A 23,549-nucleotide genomic window follows, 5' to 3' on the forward strand; every position below is an offset into this window, starting at 1 on the left:
TAACATTTGGACTCTGTACATTGGAATGTTTCACAGGCTTTGGAGCAGCACAGACAAAAGAACCACACTGGGCATCTTAACAGGTCCTAATCCACAAATGGCCATGTAGCACAACATTCGTGAGGCTGCTTGCCAAGTGCCCTCTTTTTACCCGGGTCAGTGGCTGGCGAGAGCCCTGCTCTGTCATCTGGCACCTTGGCTCAGCTGAACTCAGTGCCCATGCTCCCTTCCATGAAGGCCAGCACAGCTCATTTGCAGGCTGACACCTGCCACTGCCTCAATGTCCGCCCCCCGCCACACACACACCAGACTGAGCCCTGTGTTTCCCTTTGCTGGCCAATGAAGTTCTAGGATGCACAACAAGGTTCCTCCTCTCCACCTCCGGGCCAGTGATAAAGAGGTCACTTAGGCTTCTGTGTACCACATGGCTTTATATACACCTCTTCGTCCCAGCCCTAGTCAGTTGTACTGTCATTGCCTGTGGTCCCCAGTGCCTGCTGGGCAGTGAGTGCACAAATGTTCCATGAAGGGAGGGATGTTTGTACCAATGTTTATAAGTGCACAGGATTTGTCTAGAGGGGCTACCTGACTTCCACTGCGGTCCCATCTTTTTGCTTTCACTAGAGGATGAAGGATCCTAAGGTTAGCAAATCCAACTGAGAGCAGAGCCATCGGACCAATTCTTCAATTTTTTTTTAAGTCAGGAAAACAGCAATTCCACTTTTTGGAGATTATATTCGAGATAACTTACATGAAATATGCCAAGATATATGCATAATGTTCACTGCTACATTATTCAGAAGAGTAAAAAAACAGAATCATCCTAAATGTCCTTCAATTAGGAGACTGGTTTGTCAAGTTGTGGTATATCTATGCATGAACTATTAAAGAATGGCATCGTTCTCAATGAACCGGTATGGCAAGATTTCCAAGATTTCCAAGATCCTCTGCAACCTAACAACTAATTGCAATATAGCATAAACAGTATTTTTTAAAATACCAATATATATCACTATGTGCTTAGATCAGGTCGTACCATCTGAAATTGACATTTTTGTGATTGAATCTCTCCAATTTCTTATGGTTCATCCTAGTTATATGTGTGGAGATCTTCTGAGGAGACAATGAGCCAGGTCTCCTCCTGGGAGTATGACCAGGGGAAGGAATTTTATGTTACTCTTTTTGCCATTACTTTCCTTTATTTTTATACTAAGCATTATTTTTATAAGTCTAAGAAAACTTAGGGTGAGTCTACGAGAAAATCTAAACTCAAAAAACCAAACAGCAGTGAGGTCTAAACAACATGACAGCACACAAGCTGTCTCACTGTGTGGGCCATTCTGTGGTCATCAAGACAACAAAGTCTCCGCCTATGGATTTCCTCCGGGGCTGCAAATGTTTTTGTCACGAAGGCCCCTCTGGAGGGGTATCCTCCATGAAAAAAAAAAAACAAAACCAAGTTTCTAGGTGAATGAGCAGTGCAGATAAAGGGACTGGACTACCTGTAAGAGAAGGTTTTAAGCAGACTTTTTATCAAATAAATAGGTTAGTAAAACATAAATTATTTCTTTGTTCCCAGCAAATAAAGATTTTTCTCATTCATATAAGTAAGTCCTACTTTGCTTGTAAGTGTGAAAGAGTAGCAAAGGTGCATTAAAAATTATGGTATCTCACACTCAGACTTTTCATTTTCCAAACTGATCTGCACCTTTACTCTCCTTCAGAGGGAGGAAACTGAGTGTCATGAAAAGCGTAAAGTTAGAAATTGTAAATCTAGAGAGTGTCAATCTAGAAATCTTCAGGCAAGGAAATGAATGTAGATTCATTCATGGAATAGAGAAAGGGACCGCAGAGAGAAATAAATGCTCATGAATCTCTACAACATTGATCTTTGTCTGTACTACATACTTCAGCACTAAAATATCTTTACCTCAATTGGCTTCATTATAAAGTTTTCTATAGATTACATATTAGTCAGTCTCCTTTTGTAAGATGAAACCTCCTGGAGGACAGGAATTGAGTTTTTCTAGTTGTCTATAGTAGGGCTTGCCGAACTTTCCATTGAGGGCAAGAGAATACATATTTTAGGCTTTGTGGGCCAAACAGTCTCTGTGGCAACTACTTAACTCTGCTGTGTAGCAAAAAAAGGAGACATAGACAATAACTAAATGAATGGGCATGGTTATGTGCTAATAAAACTTTATTTACAAAAACAGGCAGGATTTGGCCCATGGGCTATGGTTTGCTGACCTCTGTCTACAAGAAGGAATAATAAGGGTCCAAATCAGAGACCAGGGATTTTTTTTTTTTTTTTTTAAGGAAGAGTAAGAAACATTGCTAAGGTTGAATTACCAGCTTAGAAGCAACTCCTTTTGGGATACCTTCCCTGACTGCCTTTGAGACAGGGTTAGGTGCCCCATCACCACCACCATGGGATGACACAGCACTCAATGCCTAATGCTCTCCTCACCCTGCCCATACTGCCTGGGACTGTTTCGATTTTCAAATCCTAGACTCCTGTGAGCAGCAGCTGAGCTGGCCTCCTTATAGATTAGTAGAAGCTAGCCCGGAGCCCAGCCCAGAACAGGCCTTTAGTAATGATCTCAAAAACAAAAACAAAGGAAGAAACAACAAATGATGAAGGAGATGAAGGAGGAGTTACAAAAGACCCTGAAGAGTTGATGGGAAGAACTGAATGTCGGGATGCAGAAGAAAAAAGCAGCAGGAATCTGACAGGTAAAAGAATCAGCTGCTCAACCATGTGGAGACAGGTGGGGACACAGTAGTTGCCTTCCATCAGCCACTCTACCACAGAACACCAAACCTAAGCAAGGTCTGGCCAGGGATGGGTTCCAGGATGTGCAGGCAGCCTTAAGCCAGGGTGGCACGATGAGAGGCAAAGATGGGTCTGTCTGGGACATCTCAAAGAAGACAAGCCCCCTGTCCTTCCTCCACTGGATGTAACCAGGGAAGCCCATCGGCCCATTAGCCGGCCACGGCATGAAGCCAATTGAGCAAGAGGCAGGGCAGAGAGAGAAGAAACCTGGACCCCGAGGAGCCTTCCCAGCCTCTGGACTTCCTGTTGTACAAAAGAGATTTCCTTACAGTCTAAACCAGGTTAAACCAGGGTGTCGGTGACTTGTAGCTGAAAGCCCACTAACCAGCACAGTCCCTGTGAGTGGAAGTAAGGGGTGAAGAAAACAAGGAGAGAGGTCGGGCCTCGAGGTTAGGTTTGGGGCCTTGTATGCTTCATGCCATTGGCTGAACCCAGGAGCAAGCAAACACAATAAAAGATGCCAAAGACAAAAGCATAAAAACAGCTTACATTTAAGAAGGTAGAGGAGTCAGCAAAATAAAATAGAGAAAGAGGGAGAGTAAGGATGAGGGGAATCAAATACGGAGGCACAAAAGACAAAGCAGATGTTTCCAGAAAAAGGCAGTAACCCAACCTGTCGGGAGGAGTCAGGTAGAGGCAGCACAGAAGAAGAGGTCTGACAGACCTGGATTCCAACCCAAACTACACCGCTCACATTGGATAGATCACAGAACCTCCAGGAGCCTCTGTTTTTCCAACTGTACAATGAAGACAATGCTACCTTCTTCTCAGGAGTTAGAGGACTGCCTAGATATCTCTACTACAACACTCTGCACAGAGTCAGCTGTCCTGACTGAATTTAGGCCCTAATTCTCCCCCGCTCACCATATCCATGCCTTTTGTGATGACTTAAGAGCATCTCCTTGAAGTACAGAGTAGATTTCTTTCTTTCTCTCTCTTTCTTTCTTTTTCTTCTTCTTTCCTTCTTTCCTTCCTTGCTTCCTTCCTTCCTTCCCTCCTTCCTTCCTTCCTTCTTTCCTTCTTTCATTCCTTCCTTCCCTCCCTCCTTCCTTCCCTTTCCTTTCTTTCCTTTCTTCCTCCCTCCCTCCCTCTCTCTTTCTCTTTCTCTCTCTCTCTCTCTCTCTCTCTCTCTCTCACACACACACACACACACACACACACACACACACACGCACGCACGCACACCTATGTGACTTTTTTTGGAAAACAAAGCGAAGTGGAAGTCTGGAGTCCAGGCCTCAAGAGAACTTGGATGTTTCTACTCACTTTTTTGCATCTCCACCATTGCCATGCAAACATGGTCAAAGTAGCTAGCCCGCTGGAGCATGCGAGACACAAAGGGCAGTGCTGAGTCACCCCAGGCATGCAGGTGAGCTCAAGACATGGTACCTGACCTCTAGACATGTGAGGGAAACCCAGTCAAAATCAGAAAAGCCACTCAGCTAGCTTCTAGCTGACCTCAGATTCAGAAGTAATAAATGGTTATTGTTGTATGTCACTGAGGTTTTGTGGTTGATTGTTATGCAGCATTATTGTGACAACTGATACAATAATGCCTGGTACAGAGCAGGTCCTCAAAAAACGTTTGAAGCACACGCTTGGTGAAGATAAAGGCTGCAAATATACTATACCATTCTTCTATCCTGGTAAGTTAAGTATTATTTCCCTTGACTGTTTCTCCATATTCATCAAGGCCTGAATAGTAAACAAAAGTTTCTAGACAGATTTCTTTTTAGAAGTTTCTAGAAACATTAATTTTAAAAAACAGGAAAAGGTTAATGCCCTACTTGTAGTATGTTTATCTGTAGCTAACAAATGCAAATGGAAAATAAAGCAGAAAGAAAGCTCTCCCAATAGAATTCTTAACCAAGTCATCCTTCACTCCTCGAAAAACGCATAATGCAACTGAGACACGTCAATTGTAATTGTTAATTTTTAAAATTTCTTAACTGATGATGGGTAGAAGGGTGTTGGTTATTTGTCACATTATTCTTGATTCCTTTTTTATTGTGGTAAAACATACATAACATAAAATTTACCATTTTAACCACTTTTAAGTGTACAATTTCAGTGTCATTAAACATATTCACATTATTATACAACCATCACCAGCACTAACCATTTCCAGATTTTTTCATCTTCTCAAACTGAAATTCCATACCTATTAAACACTAATTCCCCATCCCCCGTACCCCCAGCCCCTGACAATCGCCCCGCTACTTTCTGTCTCTATGAATTTGACTGCTCTAGGTGCTTCGTATAAATGGAATCATACAATATTTATCTTTTTTTGTGACTGGTTTATTTCACTTGCATGATGTTCTCAGGAACCTTCATTCACATTGTAACATGTTTCAGAACTTCCTTCCTTTTTAAGGCTGAATAATATTCCATTGTATGGATATACCATATTTTGTTCGTCCATTCATCAATGGATGGATATTTGGATTGCTTCTACCTTTTGCCTATTGTGAATAATGCTATGAACATGAGTGTACAGATATCTGTTCAAGTCCCTTCTTGATCTCTTTATATATATTCTTACTAAAACCTTATTCTGAAATATTAAACATGTTAAAAGAAACATATCACTTACTAGCAGTCTTCAGGCATGCATCTAACAAGGTTGGGAGGATGTGATTAGCATCTAGAGTTTGCAATTCAATCCGATTTACCATGAATGGTTTTATCCCATACCCATTGAAAGAAACATGGAGATATGAAAAAGTCTTTGGGGGAGGAAGGATTCCAAAGCGTGATGAGCAGAATGTAAAGTGGACCACATCTCACCACCCAACCAACCCTGGGCAGTCAAGTTGAGTAAAGAACCTGCACTGTTGTGCAGCGGGTGAGAATAGGTGATTTACCAAAGGCAGAAACACTGCTTTAACTTCATTACTCAACACAATCACCATGGAGCTTTCTCAGCAAAGAACCAGAATCCTCTAAAGCTCTCCAGAAGCTTCTGACAGGTCATGTGGGAATCTGGTTCATTCAGCAAATGTTTGCTGGCTGTAGGAGTGAGAATGGGCTATAGATAGTATAAGAGCGGGCTATAGATAGTATAATATTCTTTTGCAAAGAGAAGAGTGGAATCCTTATGCTTTTCAACATTCCAAAAGGCTTAACAGCCAAAATGAGGGTACGCACATGTTAGATATATTTTACTTGACACACATACACATTAACTACATGCTAGATAACATTCTAAATGCTTTGCCAATATTAAGTTATTTAATCCTTATAGCAACCCTAGGAGAAATGTACTATTTTAAATAAGAAAACTGAGGCAAAAGAACAAAAATAAAATCACGTGCCCAACATAGCTGGAATATTACAGAGCTGGGATTTGAGGTCAGGTGGGCTGACTTCAGAACCTATGCTTTTAATATTCTATACTATTAGTAAATGTTAAAATAGACAGCATTTACTGAGTTTACTTTTGAAAGTAAAGTGCAAACTATATTAAAGTTAAAAAATGAGCATACACAGGTTAAAATGCTTTGCAGCACTATATATAAATAGGACCACAACCATGACTCTAATCTAAAGGACTATTTATGTGCTAATGAAGATACAGGAATTTGTCACCCAAAGGGACAAAAAGGGTCCCTAGATTTAAAAAAAAAAAATACTGTAAACTTCTCAATCAACCTTTTAACCTGCAGATGAAGAAACAGATGCTTCAAAGGGTGAAATGACCTCCCCAAGATGGCTACTGGCTGGTAGAGCTGAGATTTATATGTATGTCCCATTAGTCCTCAAATGAAGTCTCTGAATCATCCTGGGCAGGAAGTATTAAAGAGAAAAAGGAACACAAATGGTTTTCCAGCCTCAACGAACTTACAGTCAAGTTTTAAGCTACTGACAAAGGACAGGATATTTGTCAACTGCTATCAAGTGTTGCTGGTTACCCAGGCCAGACTGCCTCTGGCCATATCCAATCTAAGTATTGAAAGGGAGGCCATTCAGGCCTGTGTGGTTTTGTTTGTTTTGTTTTGTTTCAGTACAAAGCTGACACTGCTCAGCTCTAATAAATGGTCACTTTCAATTTTCCACTTCAACTTGGGCTTTTGATAGAATGAGTTCATATAACAATATGAATAGATCGATACAGTTCATAATTTATGAAGATGTGGAGGGAGGGAAAAATTGATCCTGCAGAACCACCCAACTGATGTTTGCTTCTCTTCCTTCTTGCTGCCCAGGTTTGGTCATTTTTAAATTTATTACTAACTCCATCTGAGAGGACAGCAGGGATTAAGAAAAGTGAAATTGCATCCTATATAAGCCTTTCTAATAAAAGATTTATAGTTAAACTGCAGAATGGTTTCTGTGGGGCATCCCTTGATTTCAACGATCCGTGTTATTCCTGTCAAGCCTGCACAATATAAACAAGAGCTAATGACAAACAAGTAATATACACACATATATACACACACCCATTCCAGAATGGGATGGAGAGGGATGGAGAGAGAAAGGGAGAAGAAAAGAAAGAGGGAAAGAGGGAAGGAGGGAAGGAGGGAAGGAGGGAAGGAGGGAAGGAGGGAAGGAGGGAAGGAGGGAAGGAGGGAAGGAGGGAAAGAGGCTCTTAAACATGACTGAATTACACACGTATTTTGTGAAACAAGGTCAGAGCTCTAGGGCCAAAGCTTAAATGAGAATGTGAAGTATTTTTTAAGTGTAAATATATGTACAAATAGAATCAGAACTTCCATTCTTTGCTCATCTTGGTTTGCTTGTCCCTGTCCACACAGTGTCAGAGGTAACTTGGTTACTTTTACTCTTTATATATAACCTCATGGGTCTTACACTTTATCTTGAAGTCAAAAGTAGATTACAAAGAAAGTAATTTCTTCTAAAGAAACAAACTACTCCCAGTGATATCACTAAAGAATTACTTTAAAACAACTGGTATCATTTTTCCCTTAGACAACGCTTTTTGAGAAGATAACTCTTAACAGTATGCTTGTGTTTATTTGTTTGCTTTAATCTGTCAAATATCATGGCCTAGAAAAGGGTTAAAAGAAACAAGGAGAAAACGCAATAGCAAAACATTCTGGAAATCTGATTTTCCTTTGCAAGGGATGACAATGCTGAAGAATCCATCCAAGTTGGCCCTGGGGACAAGGGAAGGAGAAGAGGGAAGGAAGTAAGAGAGAGTGAGGGGGAGGGAGAGAAGGTCTCCCTGCTCCAGAGTTCCAGTATCTTCAACCTGCCAAACAGGAGGTAGTTATACAGGTAGATTTTACTTCAGCTGAAATCTGAAAACACAGTACCAATCACTGATAATTCAAAATACCAGGTTTCTGACAAGCAAAATTAACATACAATCACATAATCCAACCGCCTCTTTTGATTAATATCGTTACTTTCTCTCCCTGACTCTGATGATGGTGACGATGAGCACTCAGATATTAGAGAGAGAGAAACCCAGGAAGGAAGGAAAGGCTAAGTCTGACCCGTGTACACCAACGAATATATAGGAGAGCCGACAGATTGTTGTATGTAAAACAAACTAAACTGTATATATTTTCACTTAAACCTTGGGTAAGGGTATGAAATCAAATGCAGGTTAAAATGATCACATAAACTCTAAACTTGCCCTTGTCCTGAATATATTCTCCCATTTTCATCTCATGTTACACCAGGAAATATGAAACCTTTAGGAGTCTTCCCACAGTTACTCTTATGACTTAATTCTACTTTCAATCTTGTTATTCAAGACCTGGTTCAAATTTCCTCCTTTGGAAATGTAGTTTGCTTTCTCACTCTCTACTAATGGCCTATTATCAGGCCTACAGCTAGATTCAGTACTTACTTTCCTGATCTACTCTCCAAAACAGACACTTAATAAGTCTCCTCTCTCCTTCAGCACTCAGTAACCAGACAATTTCTCTGAATCGCAGAATTTCAGCAGCTTCTCCTGAAATATAACTTAATAAGCTTGTTCTCCCTCTGATAGTTTTCCTTTTGGCAACCTGTTTTTCAAGAGGGTTAGAGTGTTTAAGTACATACTTTCATCCAATAACTAAAGTTGGTTCCAAGATGAATATAATGTGGTTTCTTCCTTCAAGGAGCTTACACTCCAGTAAAGAAAATCAAAATCTAAACATGAGTGCACATGCATACACGCACATGCATACACACGCAAAGAATATAAGTCTATTAATAGAATGAAATGCAACTACAAGTGTCCAAAAATGATCATTTAAGATCAGCCATTTACTAAGGCTTCTCGGACACTATTACTTGCATTACTGCCTATTATTTTTGTGAGATTAAGGCAGCAAAAAGCAGACCTTATGTCTGCCTTTATTGGTGCCTTGGGTAAGTCATTTTTCACTTCTTCCGACCTTAGATTCTTTATATTTAAAATGGAATGATAAGGATGCTTCTCTTACCACCCTTCATGGGGTTATTCTACGAAGTGAGTCTTCAGTCTCTCTCTATATGTAAACTGTAAAGTTCTATCCAAGTTAAAGAATTTTTGTTGATAAAATGTCTTTTATTCAAATATAACATTTTGTAATTCCTATTCTTCCACCTTCTGAGAGCTAGTGACTAATAAGTACTAGCATTTTTTCTAATATTAAAGGGGAACATTTTTAATTAACAAGAGCATTCTACAAAAGGGCTATTATAACAGAAATATTCAAAAGTTAAATTCTTCTGTGGATCAGTAATGGGAAAAAATATGAGGGGGAAAAATCCTATTTACAAAAGCCAACAATAATCACAATCTATGTAGGAATAACGTAAGGAGTGAGCGAAACTGTACAAATAAAACCATAACTGACACTTGACTAACCAGAGTGAGATCCTATGTACTGGATCACTAGAAAGAGCTCCTTAGAATTCAGAAAAAAAATATGTTTTAATTTGGTGACATATTTGCAAGATTTGGTTCACTGTGATATTTGGGGAGGACAGGCAAGGGAGAGAAAGGTTTTCACTTATGCACTTGTATATAAAGACAGTTTGTATGACACAATACAAAGCTTTTAAACAAAAGAAAAAGTTGGAAAATGTCAATTCTTTCTAAATTGATGTATAATTTTAATGTAATTCAAATCCAAATTCCAATGGCATTTTTAAAAACTTCATAACATGATTTTAGAATAAACAAGTGAGAATAGCTGAAATACTTTCCTAAATGAAGAGTGATGATAGGAAGGATAAAAGCCATATATATTAAATCAAATGTATTATAAAGCCACAATAGTTAACTATTCTGATACAAGAATGGTGAGACAGATTAATGGTACAGAATTAAAGTCCAGAAAAAATGCATTTGCATATAATAACATTATATGATAAATGAGGTATCACAAATTAATGGAGAAGGGCTGAATTATTCAATAAATGGTCCAGGAAGGGTGGCTATTTCAAAACAAAAGTCAATTTGCATACTAACTTCATACTATACATCAAAATTTCATATAGATTAAAAATTAGAAATAAAAAAATGAAGCCAGTATAAAGGAAAAGAAAAATTAGGTGAGAATTCATTCAGAGAAATCACAAAAGAAACCATCAATATACTAATCTGCATAAAAATGTACCATTTCTGTACCTCAAACCAATTGTAAACAAAATAAAAAGCCAGCAAACTGGGAAACACAATTTGCCACAAATGACAAAGGAACAATACATTAATCAGTAAGAAAAATATAAAGATCTCGCAAAGTAAGAGCAAAGAATACAAACAAATGACAAGAAAGAATGTTCAAGTATTCTATTAATCAAAGAAATTCAAGCCTACAACATTAATAAGCATTTGCCCACCTCTGGTGGTGGTGCAAATTGGTGCAAGCCTTCAAGAAATCAATTTCATAATAATAACTTAAAGTCCTATAAAATATACACATGCTTTTGTCCGGTAATTCCACATCTAAGAATCTTTCCTAAAGAAATCATCAGAGCTACAGATAAAGATTTATGAGCAAAAATAACTAACGCAGAATTACTGACAATGGCAAGAAAAACTGGAACCATAAATGGATTCTCTCCTTTCCAGCAAAGGCTCTATGAAGCACAAAATTTAGAATATAAGAGGTTTGGCTTTTGATTTACAGGATATCTCATTTTTTTCTTAAGAAATGAACAATAGAATGCCACAGTCAGTTCTCTACCCTTTTCGAATCAATTATCTGATATTTAGGTCATTCCCAGCAAAAGAGTGTCTTTTTGATCCCTCAGACTCACTATCTCCTAGGCAACTAATTGAATGAAGAAAAATATAAAGCTTCACGGAGAAATATACAATTTTAATGGATGACTAAATGGAATGTCACACCTTGTCCCTCATCTGGGATGGGGTAGTAGTATGGGATGTAAAAGAGAAAGAGACAGACAGATAGGCACAGCCGGACACTGCATTTTAACACTAATTTGTGTGTTAATCTATTTTTTAAACAGCTTTATCGAGATATAATTTACATACCATAAAACTCACCCATTTAAGTGTATAATTAAATGTTTTTTATATATTTACAGAATTACGCAACCATCACAACTATCTAATTTTAGAACATTTCCATCACCCCCCAAAAAACCTCATACCCATTAGCAGTCACTTTCCATTCCCACACTCAGTTCTAGGCAAATGCTAATCACTTTTTGTCTCCAGGGATTTGTCTATTCTGGACATTTCATACAAATGGAATCATACGATATGTGATTTTTTTGTGTCTGGCTTCTTCCACTTAGCATAATGTTTTCAAGGTCCATCCATGTCGTAGCATGTATCAGTACTTCATTCCTTTTTATTGTCAAATAATATTCCATTGTACAGATAAACCACATTTTGTTCATCTGTTCATCTGCTGATAGACATTTGGGTTGTTTCCTCTTTTTGGCTATTATGAATCATGCTGCTATGAACATTCACGTACAAATTTGTACATGGACATACGCTATCATTTCTCTTGGGTGTGAAATGCTGGGTCATATGGTAACTCTATACTTAACCGTTTGAGGAAATGCCACACTGTTTTCCAAAGCAGCTGCACCATTTTTTTACATTCCCCCAGCTGTGTATATACTGTTCACAGTATTCCCTTACGATCCTTTTAATTTCTCTAAGATCAGCAGTGATGCTCCCTTTTTAATTCCTCACACGAGTAGTTCAAATCTTCTCTTCTTTTTTTCCTGATCAGTAAAGCTAAAGTTTATCAATTTTGTTGACTATTTCAACGAACCAACTTTTGGCTTCATTGATTTTCTGTATTGTTTTTCTATTCTCTATTTTGCTTATTTCCACTCTAATCTTTATTATTTCCTTCTTTCAGTTTGCTTTGAGTTTAGTTTGCCCTTCTTTTTCTAGTTTAAGGTTAAAAGGCTATTGACAAACCCACTTCTGGGTATGTATCCAAAGGAAATGAAATCACTATCTCGAAAAGATAATCTGCACTCCCATGTTCAATGCAGCATTATTCACAACCGCCAATAAATGAGAATAACCTAAGTGTCCATCAACATATGAATGGATAAATAAATTGTGATATACACACAGAGGAATATTATTCGGCCATAAGAAAGAGGAAATCCTGCCATTGCAACAACATGAATGAACCTTGAGGACATTGTGTTAAGTGAAACAAATCAGACAGAGAAAAACAAATCTTTTATGTTCTCACCATCGCAACAACTAAAAAACACTGGTAAGGATGTGTTAACTAATCTTATTGTGGTAATCATTTCACAGTATATAAATGTATCATATCAAATTATCACACTATACACCTTAGGCTTACATATTGTTACATATCAATTATATCTCACTAAACTGAAAAAAAAATAAAGGAATGAATAAAAGGTTTTTTTTTAATATAGGCATTTGTAGGTATAAATTTCACTCTAAGCATTGCTTTAGCTATATGCAGTAAATTTCTGAATGTTGTATTTTCATTTTCATTCATGTCAAAGTATTTTAAACTTTCTCTATGGATTCTTCTTTAATCTACTGGTTATTTAGGAATATGTTATTTAATTTCCATATATTCGTGAATTCCCCAAATTTCCTTTGATTGTTGGTTTCTAATTTAATTCCTCTGTGGTTGGAGAACATACTTTGTATAATTTTAATCCTTTCAAATTTATTGAGACTTCTGTTACGGCTTAGAATATGGTCTGTCCTGGAGACTGTTCTACGAGCAGCCGATCACTGGCTATTTCACAGAAATACCTGATTATTATTTGCCACATATCTGTAATTTCTTCCCAGTGCACTGGGGTCTCCCTAGCAGTTTACCACTTTTGATAACAACTACTACTGTATTCAGTAAGTAACACCCCATCCTACTCCACTCTGTTACCACCCTCTGCCCCCAAACTTATTCTCTTTCCTCATTTTTGTCCTCGTGATTTCCCTGAGGGAGTAACAAAAATCATCTCCTTATTTTACAGAATAGAAAACCAAGTATGAGACTTGCCTAAAGTCCTACAGAAACTTTAGGGGTGCGGCAGAAGTGGGGTCTGGAATTTGCCAACAGCCATTCTTCCTGCAACAAGGACCTGCTGCCACTGAGCTTATTCAAGTCTCCAGAGAAACACAAATGGAACAAGCAGTTCAGTCCTTCTCAAATGTGCTTCCTCACACACACGCATGCAGAGTTTCTAGCTGTTCTCTTTTCCCATGTCAGACCAATAGCAGGCCAGTTTCAGTGCCAGCTGGGTTATGGAGGTGTGCCATGAAATGTCCTTGTTGTTTAAGGCACAATTGTCCCAGGGCCTCACAAGTACAAAAAGCCGCAACTCCAAAAACTAAGCTAAAGCTACAAGTGGCATCAGAGGAACCAGGCTTCGATGACAGACCAATGGGTATAATTCAAAGAAAGTGAAGAAACTACAGGAAAAAAAAATGCCCATTTTCCATGGCTTTCTACAAGAGAACACAGTTGTAGTCCCAATACAATACCTCTAATTAACCTACCAGCTCTCTACCCAGAACAATCTCTCTTTGGAAAGAAGGATCCCATGTGGGCCTTAGCAAAGATCAGTATCCCAGATCAGAGAGATGTCTTTTCAGTCTCCTGGGCAGAGGCTCCATGTCCTCTTGCCTGGTAAGTTGATAAGTGGGTCTCTGCATCAGGCCGCAGGCAGGGCCACCATCAGGGACCTCAGCCACCACAGGAATTCTAAAACAGCAGGTTATGCGGATTTTCCTCACAGCCTCGCATGTGGGCTCATTATCTGAACTCAAAATGGCAGCCTATTTCACGAATAGGGGGAGAGAGTGAACAAAAGCTCTTCTTTATGTACGTTCAGGGTTTTAATGGTATCAAGAAAAGCTAAGATTCCTCATCTTTCAATTGAAGCAGATAGAGAAGGCAATGGGGCTGTTTTGACCACATGGGACTGCTATTTTGTCACCGTTATAAAATCTACCCCTGGAATCTGAGGTTCCATCTTTACGCAAGTCCCAGGTAGACCTGGCCTCACCATTCATTGGGTCGGCCCCCTCAGCCCATTTTTTCCTGTCAAAGCCCAGCCCCAGTACGTAACTCTTAGACACAAGGATCCAAGAAAACGATCAAGGGGGAAAATCATTTTCAGCTTATCACTTGAAAAACTACCAAAAGGACTGGCTTTCAAGTTTTAGATGCAGAGAATGCTCTCCTAGCATCATCTGCAGTCACGGGTTTTAGAAGTGCCAGCACCACCGGCTCCATTCACTTACTTTAACATTCCCTGTGCGAGGGAGAATCTGAAGATGATCTCAGAAATGCTTACATTTTGCCCTGCATTTTAAAACCCAGCACATCCCAAAGCAGAGTCCTAACTAGTATTCGGTTAAATGTGGTTTGGTGATCAAAGATAAGCAGGTTTCCTTACCACAGGACGTCTGAGAGCCTATAATATGCTAATGTGCTTGTCAGTCCCTAAGAAGGTATTAATGCAGGCAGCTATAACCAAAATTTATTTGTCCAGAAAGATAATTTTCTCTCCCTCTTTGTCTCCTCTCTCTCTCTCCCCATCCCCCTTTTGTGGAATATTTTGCAGGGCTATAATTCCATGCAACGCACAATGAGACATACCGGCTTGGTTTCTATCTGAGTGTGTCATACTTGTTGCATGGTCTCCTCTCTAGTAGATGAAAATATACAATAGCATCCCTTTTAGAATATGCCTTATACAGGCAAATTTGGGCATACAGAGGTCCAACTTAGGACTGATGAAAATAAGCACCGCATACAGTGATGCTGTGTGGTTGAACTCAGCTCTGTCTTTGGAACCTGGTATACCGTATAGAGCTTGTACAGTTCCAGCATTCTGTATCATGTGAACCATAAACTCCTCTGCAACATGAGAAAACTTCAGTCATTCCCAATTATATGGACTCTCTGACTTTTAAAAGGTACCTAAGGCTCCATGCCAACAATATAAAAAACAAAATAGGAAGCCAGATTTATAAGGTTATGTGCTATGCACAGTGCGTGGAACTCCAAATGCTTTTGCCCACAGAAGCAAAGTCATAAGTGATGATTGAGTTCCCAGATTAACCCACAATGTAGTTAAAACAAGGCAAATCTGCAATCCCATCAACTAACGAAAACCAACAAAAAATGAAATTAAAGAAGAAACATTTTTTATTTGTCAAGAATACTTAGGCTCGGTGGTATACCCAGAGAGGGGCAGAGGGAGCAGCCCATACCAGGAAAGAAGGGGCTTCCTGTAGAGAACTGACAAATGAAGTCAGTTGGCTTTTTATTTTATCACTTGCTGACAACTGAAAACAACATCAGTAATAAAATATTGCTGCTTTGAGGAAAATTGGGTTCAACAAGAAATGAAGAAGTACAGTTGACCCCTGAACAACCAGGAGTTAAAGGCGCCGACCTCCCATGCAGTTAAAAATCCACGTATAACCACATAGTTAAGGGTACTCAGAGCTATTAAGGAGGCGGCTTTGAATTACGCACAGGGATTTTAGTGTAATTCTTTATTGTGTCCAAATTAATATCTACATGTAAAGTCATGCCTGTAGGAGTCTCTATTTTTTATGCTTATCAACAATGATCTTGGTCTGTGGAACAAAGATGGGGAAACAGACTGTACGAGTTCAGTAAGTAAATTTTAGAAGAGAAAGGAGAGGAGCTAAAGAGAACATATGTGTGATAATAGCCAAGACATGGAAATAACCAAAGTGTCCATCAATGAATGACTGGATAAAGAAGGTGTGACATATACAATGGAATATTATTCAGCCATATAAAAGATAAAATATTGCCATTTGCGACAACATGGATGGATCTTGAGGGTATTAGGTTAAGCAAAACATGTCAGACAGAAAAGGACAAAAACTATATGATTTTGCTCATATGTGGAATATAAAACAAAAAAGTAACAAATTATATAACAAAACAAAAACAAACTCATAGATACAGACAACAGAATGGTAATTATCAGATGGGAAGCAGGGTCTGGAGAAAACGAATTGGGTGAAAGGGGTCAAATATACGGTAACAGAAGAAACTAGACTTTTGGTAGTGAGTGTGCAATGGCGTACACAGATATTGTATTATAATGTTGTATACCTGAATTTTATATAATGTTTTTAACCAATGTCACCTCGATAATTTTTAAATAAATATTTGGTTAAAAAAAAGAACATGTGTATAATATGAGAAGTCATGGGTCTGAGATGGAAGTGCATAAACTGAGAACGCTAAGAACCAAAGGCACAAGTTTCCCCAGGGAGAAAGAAACGGTGAAGAGGAGGAGGAGTTTCCTAGGAGAGCCACCAGGTGGAGCCACCACCACAGAACCACTTCACGGATCATCCTCTGGGCGGGATGGCGTGGAAACCCAGCAGGAATGCAGTGGAAGTCTAAATCAATGATGGTTCCATGGGACACTCATTACTCTAGTGTCAATGACTTAGAACCAGGACAGAGAGACTAAAAGGAGATAAATGTAATAAAAGGAAAATTCTAAACACATAAAAACCTCCAGTAAATGTATGATCGCAACACCCCTCCAGAATGGCTTTCTCCATCCATTTCACCACCATCCCTAATTTGAACCTAATCATTTATTTAGCCCCAAGAGGCAGAACCACTCAGATAAGAAAATGAACAAGGGCAACATACTCTAACATCAATTACTGGTCTTTACACAGACTCCCAACAGAACTTGAACAGAAAAGCAGCCAGGGCCAGTTGCTTTAAATGACCTCTCTGGAAAAAAAAAAAAGACTATAAATGCATATGTAGATCCATTCACACGGACGTATATATTATTGAATGACTATATATTATATCAATCCATGTTCACTGCCAGGTTGCTAGCTTTATATTCCTCTCCCATGGGAAAGACCAGCTCAGTTGAGAGCCAAGAGCTTCCACACAACAGTAATGCCTTTTCTTAACTCTTACTCTTCTATCTGTCCATAAATCCAACAATTTAGATAAAATCAACAAATGATTTACAAACTCAAAGAAAAATCTGACCCAATATGCCACGCTTTGATTCCTTTGTTTCTCCAAAAGGAAATTTGAAATGAGAAAAAGTCTTGTTACTATAAACAAATCCCCAGATCTCACATCTACCTTAACAAAGTACAGTTGACATTTTCTTTATTAAGGACACTTTTCCCATCCTTTGTTTAGAGTTTCATTTCAAACTAAGGGCCAATAGCCTATCAAGTTCCAGGCCACTGCCTCTGAACCAACATGAGAGTTCAATGCTAGCACATGCACACTTGTATATGCATACACACACATACACAGACACTCACTCATGTTTTAACAAACAAGCCAACAGATACCTCAAGAATATTATTCTGAGTAGTAAATGCTAAAGGAATGAAAGCTTGAAAAAATGTTTTCCCTTCAGCGAGGTCACTATGGCCAGATCTGTTTAGGGATTGGAATGACTAGTACTGAAACAGTAAGGGAAAGAATGATAAACATTAGGTAAAATTCTTCTGACAGCTACAGGCAGCAGACCAAAATGGAGAGGCCTTCTGTGCGGTAAACACTAGGCCCGTATTAATAAAGGGCATGTGTGTGTTACCCATCCACACACAAAATGAATTCTGAAGAATTTCTGCACTAACTTTTAAAGCAACAGTGTGTCACCAGAGGCAGAGCAGCTGTTGATCCCTCTGTCAAGGAAAACTTTTGAATTAAACCTGTCTGAAGGACAAAACACATGAATCCACAGAGCAATGCTCTACAATCAAAGTCATATCCACATACCAACTCAGAGAGCAACCCTCCCCCATCGCAACTTGACTCTCATCTCAGAGCATCAGTGCTAGACATGTTACAAATAACATCTTTTAAACCATCGGATCTTTCAGCATTAATCTCTGGAAGAGGCAGTAAAATGCAAATGCACAACAAACCTTAAATAAAGATGGTAAAAGCAGTTTATCTTTCAGAAGGCAAATGCCAAAGTAGCAGAGCGACTTAAAAAGATGATTATAAAATACATTTTATATCAGGAAAGCATAACAATAACAATAATAATAGCAAAGAATAGTAAATGTGCAAAATACAATAGAGACTTACCAAACACTGAATTCATGATAAACTGGAAATAGAAACAAGGACATATAAAGCCAACCAGAAACCTGTGGAGTGGCTTCACATTTCAGAATGACAGAAATAAGAGACATAACCCCACCTTGGCATAAAAAAGATATAAGAAATGTGCAGCACTTTCTCAACATTCTCCAAGTAATACAACAGACTGGAACTGCTTGTAGGCAAGACTGGATGGTGTTTTTCTAGTCTTTCTATCTGTCCCAACGCTAAATACAGGGGCAGGCCCTTAATAGATACATAGGAAACATGTGCTATTAAATGTTCATTAGTAAACACCCAAAAGTGAGGAAGGAACGATATCCAAAATTATAGGCAGCAAGAACCTCATGGGATCAGTGAGAGGTAACTTCCCCATGAGGTCCGCTAACGAGGCAAAACCTGGGAAACTAGAGCCCCAAAATACAAACTGGTCCTTACACAAGCCAGCAATGTGCTGATTACAGTCTGAAGACTTAACTTATCACAAGGACAAAGCTGGTCCAGAAATCCTTCTAAGGATGAAACCAAATAATTTATTTCATTTTAATTCAAGCAGAAAAGGGGCCATATATTCAAATGGACAAAATTCTCCTTGCTCATTTTCAAGTATGTATTTAGCCTATTTGCTGTTAACTGCTAAAATGTCCATTTGTTCAATTTTGCTCTTAAACTTGAGGTTTAAATATTTTTTTAAAAGTTCCTCCATAGAGCAATGTTCCAATTTAGGAGAGCCCATTATTCTCCTATATGGGTTTAACAATAGGAGAAACAAAATAATAAATGATTCTCAGAAGGAAACAGACAACCCTTTCTGTCTGGTTCATGAGAATGACATTTGTCTTCAAGAAAAGTTTTCAGATTTTCTAGGTCCAGTTTGTCAACATCTGGAGTCTGGGACTACTTTAGGATATACAACATCTATGCTTTAAGTTGAATGAAAAATGGCTTCTTACTTCTTGGGAAAGGCTTGGTTTAAACAGGAAGCTCCCTCACCGTGACTCAGATAAAGCCCAGAGAAGTGGCTGAGGGTGGAGCAGACACAACTGTTCTTACAGTTCTATAACCAGAACGTATAGCTGGTGCTGTCAAGCCATCTGGAGGACCTGCATGCTTTCTCTCTATGTCTCTCTCTCAATTTCAGTCACATCTTTTTCCTCAAATGAAAAACCCATGGAGTCATTCCAGTACCTTCCTAAATCAACTCTAGAAATTTGCAAAGGTTAAAGCTGAAAACGGAAACTAATCAGTCCCCAAACTGCTGTTTCCATGGTCCTGGCCTTTCCCACGGCTATGAATAGCTTCTTTTAAACCTAGAGTATCTTTTGACCTTACGCAGGTGTCTAGGGAGGGTGAGCTCATCCCACATTGTGAAGTAGTACAGCCTATTCACCACTGCCACAAAATGAGGCACGTTCCCAGCAAAAACTGCTGGACACACTTGGGCATTACTTCTTCAGCTATGTCTATCTCAAGTTCAGGACCCAATAAAGTGGTTCAATTTCGGCCTCATATAAATAGAAGGTGATCTTTCTTTATTAAACCAATGCTAAGCCTGTATCGAATGATAAGGCCCATGTAAATAGTCATCTCATCTTTGATAAAGAAAACGAACTTGTGTTAACTATTAAATTCTCACAGGGTCCAAGGCTAAATCACGAGTTGGACTCATATACTGTAAGAAATCAACGCAGGCTGGTGCTAAACTCTGAAAGTAACTTAACTTCCTTCCAGAACAACAGCAGTAGACAAAAACATCCAAGAGATTTCTAGGGACAAAGCTTGAGGGAAACAAAGGAAAGGAGACTTCGGTCATTTACGATAACTCATAAAAGTTGAAAAATTGGTGGGAAGGAAGTGTTTACAAGTGACTAGAATCGTCCCACAGATTTAGCCTCTGATCCTTGTTTTAAGGGAAAAAAAAAGTGGTTTTTCATTGATTTGGGGTGGGAAAAAATGTAGCTTTTGAGCTCAGCACAATGAACTATTTATCTGGCCTGACAAGGCCAATCAATCTACCCGCTGTTTAGTATAAGAAGTAGTAGGATCCTGTTAGTCTTGACGGGTGGGGGCAGGGCCGAAGACAGCACTGGCGCTGGTATACAATGCTTCCCTTCAACTGGAAATTTATGTTGGGCCCAGGTGACTTGGGGGTCAGTGTGAAGCCTGGGACAGAATGAAGATGGTTTGTTATGTGTTTCATATTTACAGAATGCCCCCATGTGCTAGGTCTCAGAGCCACTGGCAGATTCATTATATAAAATAACTAAAAAGGTTTCTCAGAATCAGGCTGCAGGCCTAAGGTAGAGGCTTAAAAAAAGGAAGTAATAAACTCTTTTAATGCCAGTTTTTGGTTAATGAAAAATTCCATAGGGGACCCCAAAGGCTAGAATTTTAGTTGTAAAGAGATAATTATTTAAAAAGTTTTATTCCTTCGTTGATTTAAAGTTCTCAGGTAATTTTACCAAACTCATCCAGATAATTACCTTAATTCCTTAATTAATTCCTTATCTAGTTAAATTTAATTAATTACCTTAATTCTCTTATTTACTTTACAAAAACAGGGCTGGCGGAGAGGCCTTGCCTCTGATCAATGCTGATCAGTGTCTATGCAATTCCTCAGCCCACTGTCCCAAGAAGCATCAGGAGGAACTGTAAGGACCCAGATTAGCAAAGGAGATTTGGAGAAATGTCAGAGGACTCACTGAAGTCCAGCTCTCCAAATCTGATGAGGGCAGACCTCAAGAGTTCTGGAACTTATTTGCAAGAATGCAAGAGACACTTGGGGATGACTATAGTTTTACAGTAAAGTATACTTAATTCTTCGAATGGGAAATCCCCTGCACTGGTAAGATGGGACTTGAGAGAGAGAGAGAGAGAGAGAGAGAGAATATCCTATAGCTGCTAACCAGTGTGGGCCTCCAGCCAATATTTAATCTGGGTAATTCAAAAAAAGGAAATGTAACCCAGGGCAGCTGGAGGGGGTAGAGGAAGAAGCAGGAAGGAAGAGAGACACAAAGCTAATGTCTCAAGCACTATGATCAATGGACAGTTTACTGGACAAATTCTTATGCTGTCTAAATTTTATGAAAGATTAACTGTTCTTCTCCATGGTTATGTAAACTTGCCTTCTTTTTTCTTTTTAATGGAACTCATTGCTAATACATTTCCTGCTCCTGCTTTTGAACAGCTCTATATTTCTCTTTAAGGAAGTAATAAACCCATGAAAAGCCTGCAGCTGATGCTAACCTACCGGGGAAACACTCAGTGTGTGCCCTGGTTGATCCACGGTGAGGGTGAAGTCAGGAAAAAAACAAGGAATCTAGTGTGACCACAGTCTAAAAAATTGAGTCGAGTCTTCTCTGCCATCTTATGTTGTCTCTCCCATCATTTAAAGCAACAATCTCACAAAGGGAGGGTATGAGAAAAAAACAAAACTCCAGCAAGCTGATAGCTGAAAATCTGCCTTGAGGTCTCTCTCAAAAGAGAGAAACGAGATGATTAAAGGTCTCTTGGTTAGGTGGTTATATGAGCTGTCCTCTCACATACTACCTTCTAAACAGAGGCAAGGTCTGTGTTCGGGGGCCCAGCAGTTAGAGAAAGACCCTGATAAAGCCTGCCCTTAAATTAAAAAGAGAGAACAGCCAAATACGCACAGCTCAGCCCGCACCACTGCATTCTCTAAAGTTACCTTCCATCCATAAAAACAGATATGAAAACCTAAAGTCCTGGAAAAAAAACATCATTTATAAATTTAGTCTACTTTCTCATTGTCAAAAAAAAAAAATACTCTGTTCCCTTTATTATAGTTATTCTGTCATTACTTGCTCTGCGTGTGCATGTATCCAAAAATTCATATTTTAAAAAGCCCAAAAGGGCAAATACCAGTCATTTTTTCAGCAATTTAAAATTTGACACAGTTTACCCAGAAGTTTTCAGTCTGGGTTTGTGTGTGAGGAGGGGGCTCTTTCTTCTTTTCCATACCTCTCTTATTGGTTCTTAAAATTGTTTCAGAAGATAGCAAAGCATTTCCACTGGATACTTCGTGCATGGGCTTTTCTGGAGCTTTGCTGGAGAGAGGGTCTTTCTTCATCTCTTTCTTTATTTCCTGTGAAGATAGATAAAAGGAAAACAAGATTGTAGTTTGAAATTTTAAAATGCCTTTTTGACTATTTTATGCTTCGACTTTCTGGAAATAAATTATAATGACCTCAACTCAGTATAACATGATGTTTTAAAAATGCCACAATATTTCTGTAGCTTGTTTTCCTTAAATTAATTAGAGAAGTGTCTGGTCCTATACAATGAAATGATGTCTAATATGGCAATGTCCTTATGTGACTATGGCCATTCCAAGTAACCATAAAGAGAATGAGGGATAATAAAGGCCACCGCACAGCTCTCAGTGACAGCCTGCTCTACTTTTTGAACAATGACAAGCTTTGGCCAAGCACAGTCACCCCTTAAAAGCCTTCTGGTTTCTATCCTTCCCAACAGGGGTTTAGAGAAGTATATTCCCAAACCATCATTGTGCTCACAATTATTTTAAACCCCAAAGAAGATGAATTCAGTTCATTTACGGTCATAAAGTTCCTCTGGCTTTTTAACTCTTGACAAAGAAAAATATAAGGATAACAAGCTGAAATGAAGATTATCATTCTAGGCCAGGGGTCAGAAAACTGCAGCCCACCACCTTTTTTTTTTTATAAATAAAGTTTCATTACAACACAATCACTTTCATTTGTTTAAGTATTTTCTATGGCTGCTTTGATGCTGCATGGCAGTGTTGAGTAGTTGGAAGAGAGATCAAAACCTAAAATACCTGGTCCTTCACAGAAAAAGTTCTAGGTGCTCTCATATCAAAACTCCATTAAGGTAGATATTTTTTTTAAACCCGGTGGCTGATACAATTATTTCAAATTACCTTAACGATTTACATTAATAGCATGAAATTAGAGTAATTCACAAACTGCAGGTCTGGAGCAGGGGGTTTCTGGGCTTGTGTGAACCCATAATCACAATGACTTGGGAAAAAAGAAAGCTAAGGGGCTAGACCCAAAGCATGGCTGAGTGGCTGGAAGGACTCAAGGATGAGAGAGATGTGTTCTTGAAAAAGAATGAAGGGCAAAAAGTGGAGTGGGTGGGCTCCTATGGAATGAACATGAAGATGGTAAATTAGG

At 38.8% G+C, this 23,549-nt stretch overlaps 1 protein-coding gene across 2 annotated transcripts in view; it reads right to left on the reverse strand.

Moving 5' to 3' along the window:
* The window catches only part of SH3KBP1 (SH3 domain containing kinase binding protein 1), a 267,401-nt gene that overhangs the window by 168,511 nt on the left and 75,341 nt on the right, over positions 1–23,549 (reverse strand). For both annotated transcript variants that reach the window (XM_011363025.2, XM_023532336.1), the window contains exon 2: positions 22,354–22,477. In XM_011363025.2, the coding sequence (XP_011361327.1) occupies positions 22,354–22,462 (109 nt within the window). In that variant the 5' untranslated portion in view covers positions 22,463–22,477. The remainder of the gene's footprint in view (positions 1–22,353; positions 22,478–23,549) is intronic.

This window comes from Pteropus vampyrus, unplaced genomic scaffold (genome assembly GCF_000151845.1).
Source record: "Pteropus vampyrus isolate Shadow unplaced genomic scaffold, Pvam_2.0 Scaffold81, whole genome shotgun sequence".
NCBI classification, from domain to species: Eukaryota; Metazoa; Chordata; class Mammalia; order Chiroptera; family Pteropodidae; genus Pteropus; species Pteropus vampyrus.